At 35.7% G+C, this 12,354-nt stretch overlaps 1 protein-coding gene across 2 annotated transcripts in view; it reads right to left on the reverse strand.

Moving 5' to 3' along the window:
• The window catches only part of LOC149793547 (uncharacterized), a 52,914-nt gene that overhangs the window by 31,443 nt on the left and 9,117 nt on the right, over window positions 1-12,354 (reverse strand). For both annotated transcript variants that reach the window (XM_089967520.1, XM_089967519.1), the window contains exons 3-4: window positions 8,736-9,086; window positions 373-494 (exon numbers count right to left, since the gene is read on the reverse strand). In XM_089967520.1, the coding sequence (XP_089823646.1) occupies window positions 373-494; window positions 8,736-9,086 (473 nt within the window). The remainder of the gene's footprint in view (window positions 1-372; window positions 495-8,735; window positions 9,087-12,354) is intronic.

Genomic DNA, 12,354 nt, shown 5'->3' on the forward strand with positions numbered 1-12,354 from the left:
CATGTAAAGAATATTTTAAATCAGGCTTTTATCAAATCTGGACTAAAACTGCAACACTTCACTTGTGTGTGTGTGTGTGTGTGTGTGTGTCAGCATGGGGGGAAGGGTGTAGTGTCAGGGTCTACCATAAAATAAAATAAAAATAATTATTGTATTTCAGAATGTAAAAGTCAGCCACTGTGATAGAGAAATCGATGAGATTTATCAGAAATTCATAATACAATCAGTTTTGACTACTCCAGCAAATAAATGATTTTCCTTAGGCTACTCAAACAACTAATTAATACATTGATTTATTTTATCTTAATAGGCATTCACCAGTAATCTCACTACAACAAAACATTTTTTTATACAGTCTTCATGCCAACATACCAAAACACTTTCTCTTTTATTCCATATCCACTGTAGGTCTAAATATCCACAATGTGTTGTACAGTTTAACACATTTCCAGAATGGTGTCTAATGACTGGTTTGCATTGTTCTGTTGGAGTAGCTGTGAAAATGGGAAAGAAAGTAGGTGAAGCTGTTCTATTACATAAAAATAAAACAGAATTTAAAGTTTTCTGATGTAATTTGATACTTATTTTGTACATTTAACTAAGATGATTGTAAAATGCAAATATTTTAGTAAATTATTGTGCTTCAATACAACTTACCTTGTAACATTAACATCAGGACTACTCTTTGCTTCCTTAGAATCCAGCCCTCCCTGACAGATGTAAAAATGTCTTTCCATCTATAGAACATTACATACAAAAGAAAGCAGCTCCTACTGGTAAACTCATACTTGCAAGGTGGCCACCAGTTTCCTGGATGTAACCAGGTTTAGCTTCAGCAAAATACTTAACTGCAAGCTCACGTTGTAGGGAATGGTGTCATGGATTTTTAGTAATATGATCTGGTAAGTATTATGAGATATAAAAAAATTTACAAAAAATTTGCTTTCTATGTCAAATATATCACCTAATCACATCAACATTAGCAGAATAGCTAAGAGGAGGGGTAATCTGTGTCACCAATAAGATTATGATGATTCTACTGAAAGGATGAACGTTTCTTAATGCTATTTCATCACAAAATACAGTAATGTGTTAATACATATGATAGGGAAATCCCTGTGGGATCCCACACTGATTATTGTGACAATCCTACCAATGTTCTCCATGCACCTAAGATAATACCTGAAGGCAGGTGTCCAGCAGCTTCACTTCATTCAATGAGGAGATCCAGGAGAGAGAAAGTGAACAGTTATTTGCCTGGTTACCTTGTGACAACAACCTGTTCTCAGTGTCACGTTTGCCTGCCCGCGATTACGTAAGTCAGGAACAAAGGAATAGGTTAGCAAAATGAGTATGTCGACCCTGCACTGTTACGGCGATTTTGTTTGTATAAGAACCCCCTGTTAGGTGTTAACACTAGCATATAGATGTTAGAAGCTTTGTTCTAAGAACAAAGGACCCTCAACGCTATTGTAAATCTGCCTGCTTTGACAGATGGCCTGAGGTTCGTCTGTTAATCTGAACCGACTGGGGGTAGAATTGATATCCAATCAGAACTGAGGAAGGGTGGGGCCATCAATTCGAACCAGAACTTAAGAGTCACTTGAACTGATAAAGAATTAGTGATTTGTAAGCCATCATACTGGTAAAGCAGAATATACTCACTCCGAGGGAGCCACTCGTGATTTGGCAGGAAAACTCTAAGAACATTCTAAGGACAGAAAGCTTCGTAAAGGTCAGTGAGTTATTTGCTCGATTGTTGCAGAATGTTACGGCATTGTAATTGTAATTAAGTGCAGTATGTATATTTACTTACTAGAATCGTTAGCACGTAGAATTACCCTTGTATTGTTTAATTTACATGCGTACTTGAGAAATGAGCCATGATTATGTTGATTGCTCGCTCGGCGGAATTAATATTGTAATACGCTATTTAGTTACTAATTAAATGGTAGCTTGTAAAATGGCTGCAGTGTGTAAATTTAAATAATATATTTGAATATTTGTGTACACTTGTGGGAGTGTAATGTACAGAAATGCATCAGATTATTGTGATATTGTTGAGAATAATGAGATTAAGAAAATATATATATTGATATGACGCAATTTAGTGATTTCTGTATGATAAGTAGGATACCGCTCTTACTGCAATGTTGTTTCTATAAGAACATGTGTTTTTCGATGTGCACGAATGCATGACCAAAGATGTAGATAACCTTGATCTGATGATTGATTGTTGATTTAGTGTGAGCGAGATGGCTAACACAAATGCTAACGTCCTTGTGTTTTTCGTAGGAAGCTTTTGGGGACAGAGTAGTCAAGTATCGAGTCTCAGAGAGACAGGATAGAAGTAGGCGGAGAACAAGCTTCGTTGAAGGAGAAATAGAGAATAGAAGTAGGTGGGGAACAAGCCTCGTTGAAGGAGAAAGAGAGAAAGAAAGGAGGAGGAGAAAAGAAGACAAAAGGGGAAGAGGACAGGAAGAATCGGAGAACGCCGGAAGGAGGAAAGCAATTGGCGTAGTAAACACAGAAGAGTAAACCAAGTACAGGGGAAAGCCATCTCACATTAAAATCACGTGATGAAATAGGTTGTCACATGGTCGAGAGGAAGCAGATTGGTTGAGAAATTAATATCGTTTAATTTGTATTAAATTGCTTTTCCTTTGGCTTTCACCTTTGTGTTCTTAACAATTTAATTGTCAGTATTGCTGACTGGGGGCTCGGAGCTTTACCTCTCTCTATCACTAATTTCACTTCCTACAAAAACGAGCCAGGGTAGGAATTCCACAGTAATTCGAATAAATATTGGGAGCACCCCACCCCAACGCATAACAGTGAGTCACACAGAACTTCACACTCAGAAATCATGCCAGGTTGTGTCATTAGATCGAATGAGCCATTGGTATGGATCTGCATGTAGTTCAGATCCAAATCGAGCGCATGTAGCTCATTCAAGAACAAAGATTTGTTTGATTTTTGCTGTTTCAGTGGGTGGAGGACAGGTGCTTGTACTTAGACAAACTGACCCATGCCAAGACTCAGAAGAGATTCCATCTGGAGAACATGGTGAGCAATTGAGCATAGTCTGGGTATACTGAAACTGGACAGCAAGTCAGAAAGGTCTATGTTGCTGTGTGGCCAGTATCTCTTCTATGATGTATGAATGTGTCTAGTATCATGAAATGGAACCCTAAATTGTGATAGGTGCCAACATCTTGTCTTTGAAGAGAAAGAGAAAGAAGCTACAGTCCTATGAGAAATGGAGGGTGAAAGTGGTATAACATTTCTGACATTAATGAAAATTTCATTTCCCATCATATGCTGTCAGAGAGGAGATTTTTCTTGCTCTTGTCATCCATTCCACAATTGAAGCTCTAAACTCCTATTTGCTCAGAACATCCCTGACAAGAGTCAAGCATTTAGGAGGAATCTCTCCATACATGAATGGAATTGCGGTCCCTCAAGTGCTTGAGCTGCATAGTCGATACATTCATTCTGGGCACATCTGTCACTAAAACATGCAGATCACTGATCTAAGACTTGTCTTATCATAGAGGGGCAATCAGAACCAATTGCAGTCTGTGACCTGCATTTTTTATGACTCATGCTTCTCGGTCCAGAAATGAGGAGATGAAGGTGGGCAGTTTGCTGTTCCATCTCATCAGCAATAGGTCCAGCATCCATCTGCCACATAGGATGCAGACTCAATGTAAGAGTAATGGATGGAGTGAACATGATTTATGCAGCTTTTGCCCTCTCCTTGATGAGTTGGTCAAGACAACTGGTCTGCCTGGAATGTGCCTACTTGAATATTTATCTGATATTTGGAATACCAAGAAAGAAAATTCCATACCTTGAGGCAAAGGTCCAATGGTTTCATCCTGTCCCCCTGCCTACAGAGATACTTCAACAAGACAGAGATGTCCAACATATCAGGAATGTCTTTCCTTGGATACATTCCACCCAAGTGTGATTGAGAATGACCTTATTTCCAAAGGGTTGACATTATGAGCCTTCTCTTTCAGCGTCTATTTGCTGCTGATACTGGCTGTTGATTTTCATAAAGTCTGATAGCAAGTATGCTCCCCAAACCGAACAAACATCTGGAAAGATTGTTATTTCTGGTTGTGGGGTTTCTAAGCATGTTTCTGCCATTAGCCACTACATGTTCTTATATTAAAAAGGAAGTGTTTCATCTTTGTCAACATCTTAATATGATGATTTCAACAACCCAAGATCAGATGCCACTACATCAGAAGGGGCACCTGTTCAGGGTGCATGTAAAGGAAGCCAAAGTGTAACAGGTGGGCCACTGCACTGAATGGGCCAAGAAGATGAAGAGCTCCCTTGCTGAGACAAAGGTCTTGGTTGAAAACTTCTCTGTCACATGAATGTTAGTTCTGCTGTATTTGGGAGGAAGATACACCATACTGAAGTGCGTTAAGAGCTCCATACCTTACTGGACAAAATATTGCCATGGGTAAGGTCAAGCTTCTCTACTATGATTATCAACTCAAAATTGTGAGTGAGGGAAAGAAATTTACTCAGCAACATTTTCGAGGATAAATCGTGTTGTAACATGTGAATCATTCACGATACCAGGGGCCCCAAGTGGCCGAGTGGTCTAAAGCACTCTACGTTAGGGATCAATGCCATCTTACCTCTGTCTGCATGCGTTTGAGTCTAGGATTTGGCCAATGTGGGTATGTGAGAAAGCTTGCCAGTAGCTTCTCGTGGGTTGGTCGTTCTTCCTAGGTTCTTCCTCCACCATTAATACTGGCCAATATGCATAGCCTATCGTGTGCTGAAAAATGGCGTTAAACCCCACAGCAACAACAACATGATTCCAATGCTTGACCGGATTCACTTGTCATGGGGTTGATTCTATTTGCAGTCACAGTTACCACCAGTGCAGTTTTTGGTATCTTCATGGAGGTGGCATCTCAACATAACACAATTATCAACAATTCTGAAGTGGGGTGGAGGCTCAAATTTTCCTGCTCCATTGACTTTGAGTGTATTGTTTTTCATATCCCTATAGCTGCCTTTTTAAGATGTTGGACCATATAATGCACACCCATTACATGCCTGACAATGAGTACTTTGTGCATGCCAAACACATCCTGTGTTTGTCCCGCACAATCTTTTTGCACTTGATTGGCATCTCTCCTGTATCAAAACTTCTGCCCTGACTTTAACTAGATTCCAGGTGAAATTTTAAAGTAGATTCCACTTATTATAAGTTTTAGGTGGATTCTGTGCAGATTCAGGGTGGAATATGGCCCGAAATATGCAAATTATGCAAATTACACCATCTATTATTAGGAGGAATTTGTTTATTCTGCCTACTACGCGGAATCTGTTTATTCCATGTATTTAGCCCAGATTCACCTTATTATCACTTTTAGGCAGATTCAGTGTGGAATATAGCTCAAAATATGCAAATTACTGTCTGTTACTCGGCAGAATCTTTACTTCTGCCCAATTAGATGGAAACACCTGCAGAAACCCCATCCAATAATGAATATGTCAAGGCGGATTTCAGACAGGGTTTTTAAGTGCTTTCTGCCTAAACCATAAAAAAATATACTGCAGATTTATACTAAACTGCCTAATGATTTGTAGACATTATTGGGAATCAATGATAAATATTCACAGTAATTTTTAAAATGTAATTTTTAAAATGGATCATAATTTTTTTTTTACAGACATAATCAAATAAGATGTAGGTTTTTCTTGTCCTCATTTTCTTTCTTGCATACAAAACCTAATCCATGATGGCATCACTTAAGTATTTTTCATTTCACTTTAAAGTTTGGTGAGATTTCACAAATATTTGGATCGAAACTTTCATTGAAATTATGATGAGATCTCACTAAAATTTCTACGCAAAGTTTGTAAGGTTTCAACAAACTTTGACTAAAACATTCGTAAGATTTCACTAAAATTTTGATCATTATATAGTATATTACTTAAGTTTCAGTAGTGTTACAGACATTTCAGCAGGTTTCAAAGAAATAATGGATATGAATTAAACAGGACTTTATTAACCAAGGTGATATTTAAGTGTGCATGAAAACAAATATACTATTGTTGTAATTATATGACATCCAAGGCAAGAGAAATGGGAGTTAATAATAATAATAATAATAATAAAGATTTTATTTAGAGAAGGTAGTTCAATTAGTTACAGAACTAATTTACCTTGAGGCCTTCTATAAGTGATGTACAACATAAACAGTATATACAACATGATATGAAGAATCTGGCTTGACACTAAATAATAAGGGGATTTAAAAAAAATCAAACTATCAAACCTGGAACATATGCACTGGCATCTGTGAACACATAAACATACATAAAATATAAAATATTAATCTGCATTGAAAAATTCAGCCATGAAAATAATTAAAAATTACAGGAAAGCATCCATTTGAGATATTGATTATGAAAAGAGGAAAAGCTAGGAGCTTGCCTTAAGTCACTTGTAGTGTAGACTTGATTTTTGATTGTACAAACTTTGATGCTGTTGTGGTCTCTTGAGTTAGTCCTTATTCCATAAGCAGCCGTGACAAATGTTTATCATGATATAATTACTCTTATTTTACACTGAATTCAAACACCCCTAGAATATTTTGATAACATACACAATAATGCCTCACGATACTGAAAGTAGATTCTAATTTTCGGCCAAGAAAATTCCAAAAAGATATGACTATCTTTGATAGACATGAGTATCTGGCAACAATTCCCACCAATGATCTATACCCTGTCCCTCCTTAAATTCTGAAGTTAATCATTTTGGAGTTCTATAACTTCGAAATCATTCTGATTCCTGGTTCAGTTCCTTGTCCTATTTAGCATGTCAGCCGTTACTGCAAAGCTCATTATGGCAAAAAAGCAAAATGCTAGTCCTAGCGTTCAGTTTTCGTACAAATTGACCAATTACGTCCCACTGACTTTGCATTCAAGCTATTCTCATTGCTGCACATTTTTCATATGGTTATTCAATCTTGCATACTGCTCGAAAATTTCAATCGCCATGTTTAGCAAACATGCTCATTCCCATCAGTTTCTGCTATGTGACGATTCATTGGGCAATTACAAAATTTTGACCAGTCAGAAAGCTTTATACAATGATCATCAGTTAAACAATAAACAGAACAAATACTTATTAGAAAGCTCGTTGCGGAATGGGACCGGATAGATTATTATTTTTAAAAAAGTTTCGGAAACGATATTAAAAAATGGGTCCATATCGAGGAAATTCAGGTCAGGAGAAAAGCGAAATTCTGTTTTATAATGGAAAACAAGATGAAAACTTGTTTGAGGGCAATTAAATCCAACTGAAGTTAAACAAAAATACAACAACAACAACAAATTTGAAAAAGAAATTCAACAAGGAAAGATGTGGAAAGAAGTTATAAATGTGCCCTAAAAAAACAATAGTTACAGCTATCAGAAACAGGAAATATAAATGCTGCTGAAAATCATTCAAATTGTACAAGAAACAATAAATTGTATTATATCTTAATGATATTTTTATTTAAATGTCAGTGATATTACAATCACAAAATATCACTATATTTTCAGTCATTTAACTTTACAGACACACAAAAGCCAAGTCCTAATTCAGCCTTATTTAACTGATGTAAATGATTAAGTTCTTCATTCTGCCTAGATGTTGGTTTAAAAATAAACTAAGTCCAGATTCCTCCTTTCATATAATATATGCCAGTGACTAAGTTCCTAATTCCACCTAGATGGTGGGTGGAAAATCAACCAAGTCCAAAATTATGCCCAAAGATGTATTTATAGCAGGAATTTTGACAATACTCCATCTTAGAGTTAGACAGACTCAAGATGGATTCATCTTTGACTTCTCCAATTTTCCATGTCTGCCTTTGTATTAACCAGTTTTTTTTAACATTTTAGGCAGACTCCGCCTGTAGTCTGCTTAAGTTCCTGGTGTAATGCGCCTAATTATTTCATACGGGAGCAGTGTAATGAAAAGAGATATAAAAAGCAAATGCACACAGCAAATTCATAAATTATAGAAATAATAATTCTCATTAACGAAATGACTTAAAAAGTGAAATAACTTAAATGTAATAATGTGCAACAATTTCAAAGGTTACAACTGCATGTTATCAACTGCTATCACATGAATAATAATAAACATTATGAAAAAAGCAGAAATACAAATAAATTTACCGGAAATCATGTAAATGTTGTATGTACAGTATATAACATTTTGACTTAATACTATGCCAATGAAAAGGATACTTGGATAGTTGAAATTAAGTTTTAGATGGATTCAAGGAAGTCACAGTTTACAGTAGTAAGTAAAAGTTGAAAAAGGTTACATCTGGGATACTGGTGGCCACCTAGGATGTGTAAAGGGAATTGTAACTGTAAGAGTTACTTCCCTTAACTAGATTTGCTATAGATGGATAAATGTTTTTCTAATTCTCAAGAAGGGCTGGATTTAAAAGTAGCAGAGAGTAATCCAATGCTACTGTGATAAGGTAATGTATTTGACTGAGAAATATTCACTCATTTAGGAATCAAAATTTTTCATTAAAAGATTTCATTTGTATCAAAAAAGATAACTTATTATTTAATAATACTGGACTTATTGATAACTTAAATAATTCCTAACCCAATATTATCTCATTTGAAATACAATTAACTTGTAAGCAAGGCGAGTAAGATGACAAATATATTTTACAGACCTGAAACTGTAAGTAATATCGTCTGACTTTCCTTGTGTTCCGTTTTTTCTCTCAAGAATTGCAATTTATAATATCCTGAGTCATTCAAAGATACGTTTTTAAGAAGTATTCCTGATGAATCACAATATTCAACTTTCCCAGGGTAAGATGGGTTCACCTCAAATCCACCTAATGTTGTCTTCTGGCATAATATTTTGTTAGGAGTACCAATAAAAACATTTTTCAAGCTGTAGACCCATTCATAAGTTAGTAAGTCTTCAGTAGCTGAATGATCTTCTGTTGACAATAGCTTGTCTTTCCCTTCACATTCCTCTGTCTTTGTCAACTGTAGTAGCATTGTCATTGGTGCTCCTGTAAATACATTCAATATAATGTAATTGACTAAGAAACAAAAAACTTTTCTATTATTACTGAATAATAAATAGTTTAAAACAAATTGATGTTTGATTGTTATAATAACCTTCATTCAAGTTTTGTTTCCAAGTAGGGAATGTACTAAAGGTTGAATACTTTCAGCAGTGAGTAACTCATTATGTTATACTAAGGCATATATTCACATTTTAAAGACATTTTGGTTGAGCATAAAATAAATTTGAAGATTAAGGAACTCACAAGACGACTGTCTCACTCATGAGGGAGGTAACTGAGGTGGCACAAGATCTCAAACTTTGTAAGATTGTATGTCTACACAGCAAGCACCTGTGTACCAGTTCCTCAAAAACTATTTCTGAAGTGATAATCAGTGGGTTTTTTTCCTTCATACAATGACACAATGAAGTTGATGGAACAGAAAGCAGCAGATCAACTGACTACAAATCTTAAAAAATGTTCATATCGGGAATACATTGAAACAAAGTTTAACTCAAAACTCTCATTACCGATGGAAATGAAGACAGATATAAAGAAGATATAGTTTGTCGCTTATGTTAAAAAATGTATACTGACTCTATTTGCATTCAGTCAGCAGCCATAGGCTCAGTCTCTCCCTTGCTCTCCACCTGTTTCTAGATATCTGCACAGTTACCAACTTCACTGATCCAAAGATATAGTCTTTTGCTTTCAAGGCAATTTGAAGATTGCTATTATGAATTGTCCAGTTTTAGGATATCCATCATAAAGGAGATATTTGTTTTTATAGGAAAATTGCTCTAAAGTAATTTGGAGGAAAAAAAAAACTCTAGGAATTTTATGTCCTTATAAAAGACAACTTTCTTATCCAAAAACTGCATTTATAGCGTTTGGGATTATATTGATATTCAAAATCAAAGTTTCAAGTTTGCTTAAGCAAAACTGTTCTATAAATAGTGCACAAGAAATTAGTATGCATCATGATATCTTCTTCATATAAGAATATGGTAAGGTGTACACAAAACAAGACTAATAAAAAAAAATTCATACAGTTGCTGATTGGCTGAGATTACTAAGCGTTCATAATAAATTCTTAGATCACATAAATGCGTAATTTCAAAACATTTTGATTTGGGCAGGCTATATAAAATGAAATACAAGTGATATATGTTATTGCTGCTGCATAAAAATCATCAGACTGTGACTCAAATGAGTACATAAAGGTGTATGCTATTGAACCATAACACCTCTAAACACCTCATAACCATCTCTAAAGTACATTATAAATAATGTGGCATTCAAGGAGTCACACAACCAAATGAATAAAAAACAACAGCTGCATAAGGCTAGTTTCAGGTCAATGTCTTCCCTATTTCCTCAAGACAACAGTCATTGCGAACTGCAGAAATACCCCAAATAATTTCCATTAATCATCCACACATCCTCCAAAATCAGTTTATCATGCAACACATCACAAACATGACCCAAACACATAATACCAAGAATTGTCTTTGCCACAGCTTCCAATACAAGTTGCAATGTGTCTGGATTCAGAGCATCCTTCACAAACTAAACAAAGTACCACAGAAGAGGTCAGCATGGGAAGGTATGGTGACCAGGAGCTGGACTTCTGTTCAGTGGCTTGAATTGTTTTAATGGGAAGGCATGCCCAGTCTTCAGTTGTAATACCCTATTGAGACAAATCTGTATCCAACTGGGATGGCTTAAATGACCACCTCAGGGAATGTATCCAGTAACTAGACGCAGAGACCATAGGTCTCAAGGTAGTGGGAGGAACAGATCCATCTACACTGTCGAACACAGTCTTGTCCTGTGGAGAACCTCTTTGATATTTCCTCAGTCATTAAGGAATGCAAAAGGAGCAGGAGATCTGGTTGTGGTTGAGTAATGGAGATCTTTTTTTTTTCAAAATGGACACGATCGAACTAACACTTATAATTGATCAAATGTTAATCCATTCATGCTATAATTGTTTTCATTTTCCTCTAACTATAATAATCATTTAAGATAATTTCAAAACCATCCAATCTTCATTTAAATATCCATACCTATGCCTGACATCAGAGGTATGTTAGCTCTGTCCAGTTCAGTGATTTTGCATACATGCATTGACTGAGAAGATTTAAACAATAGTCATGAATATGCCAACCACGGTCACATAAAATAAATTTGTAATGAAATTAAGCTGGAGGCGAATCAAAAGCAAATAAGTGTGATGCTCCAGCCCAAATCTATGTGCGTCATAAAAACACAAAGAATGGAATTTCCATGCACATTGTTAGAGATTACTCATGTTTCTACACCATCATTCAGCTACTGAACACTTTATATATATACACAATACCTCGAACATTCTCGAGGTTAGGTTCCAGAACCAGTCGCGGATCAGGAGGAATCGCGAATGTTTGGTACAAGTCACTAAAAATGATAATAAATGCTTATTTCTAGGGTTTAAACCCTAAATATGACCCAAATCCTGCTCCCAAAGCACTTTAATTTCATTTAAAAGTTAGCTTAATACATTACCCTTAAACAGAGAAATAAATGGTTGACGTAAAAATAGAGTACAGTATTGCCTAATGGGTATTTGCCACACTAGCGCATTTACAGTACGGTACATGTATACTAATCACAGGAGTCTGACATTTTATCAATAAAGTACAGCAAAATCTCTGGCAATATGAAATCTCCTTATCAATAATATAAATAAACACAAGGAGTGCAAGCGTGACCACAACCCTTCGCTTGCTTCAGAACTGCAAAAAGACTGAAAAACTACACATATACATTCAAAATACAGTAACGTACCAACGCATATCTCTTAAATGACCATGTCCTGAATCCAATCTGGCGAATTAACCTTTATTTTCACCACTACAGTCTAAATCCCTTTCTAGCAAAATCGGCTAGACGAAAGTAGCACATTCTACCAGTTTCTACCCTGCAGTAAATATGAGTTAGGGCCTAATAATTGTACCGAACATGGTGCAGAATCTGTGTTATCTTTGAATATTAGGGAAATTTATGAGGGTTGATGACGTCATCAACCGTTATTTCTACTATCAAAACTTTGACTACGTATTTCTGTGCTGGAAATTTAAATAAAATTATAAAATTATACAATCTGAAATACAAAGCAAGATAAACATTTTATCTTGTGAAATTACTTTCATCATGTTATTCAGCATATTTACTGCAGGGTAGAAACTGGTAGAATGTGCTACTTCCGTCTAGCCGATTTTGATAGAAA

This window comes from Sinohyriopsis cumingii, chromosome 8 (assembly GCF_028554795.1).
Source record: "Sinohyriopsis cumingii isolate HCF-2022 chromosome 8, ASM2855479v2, whole genome shotgun sequence".
NCBI classification, from domain to species: domain Eukaryota; kingdom Metazoa; phylum Mollusca; class Bivalvia; order Unionida; family Unionidae; genus Sinohyriopsis; species Sinohyriopsis cumingii.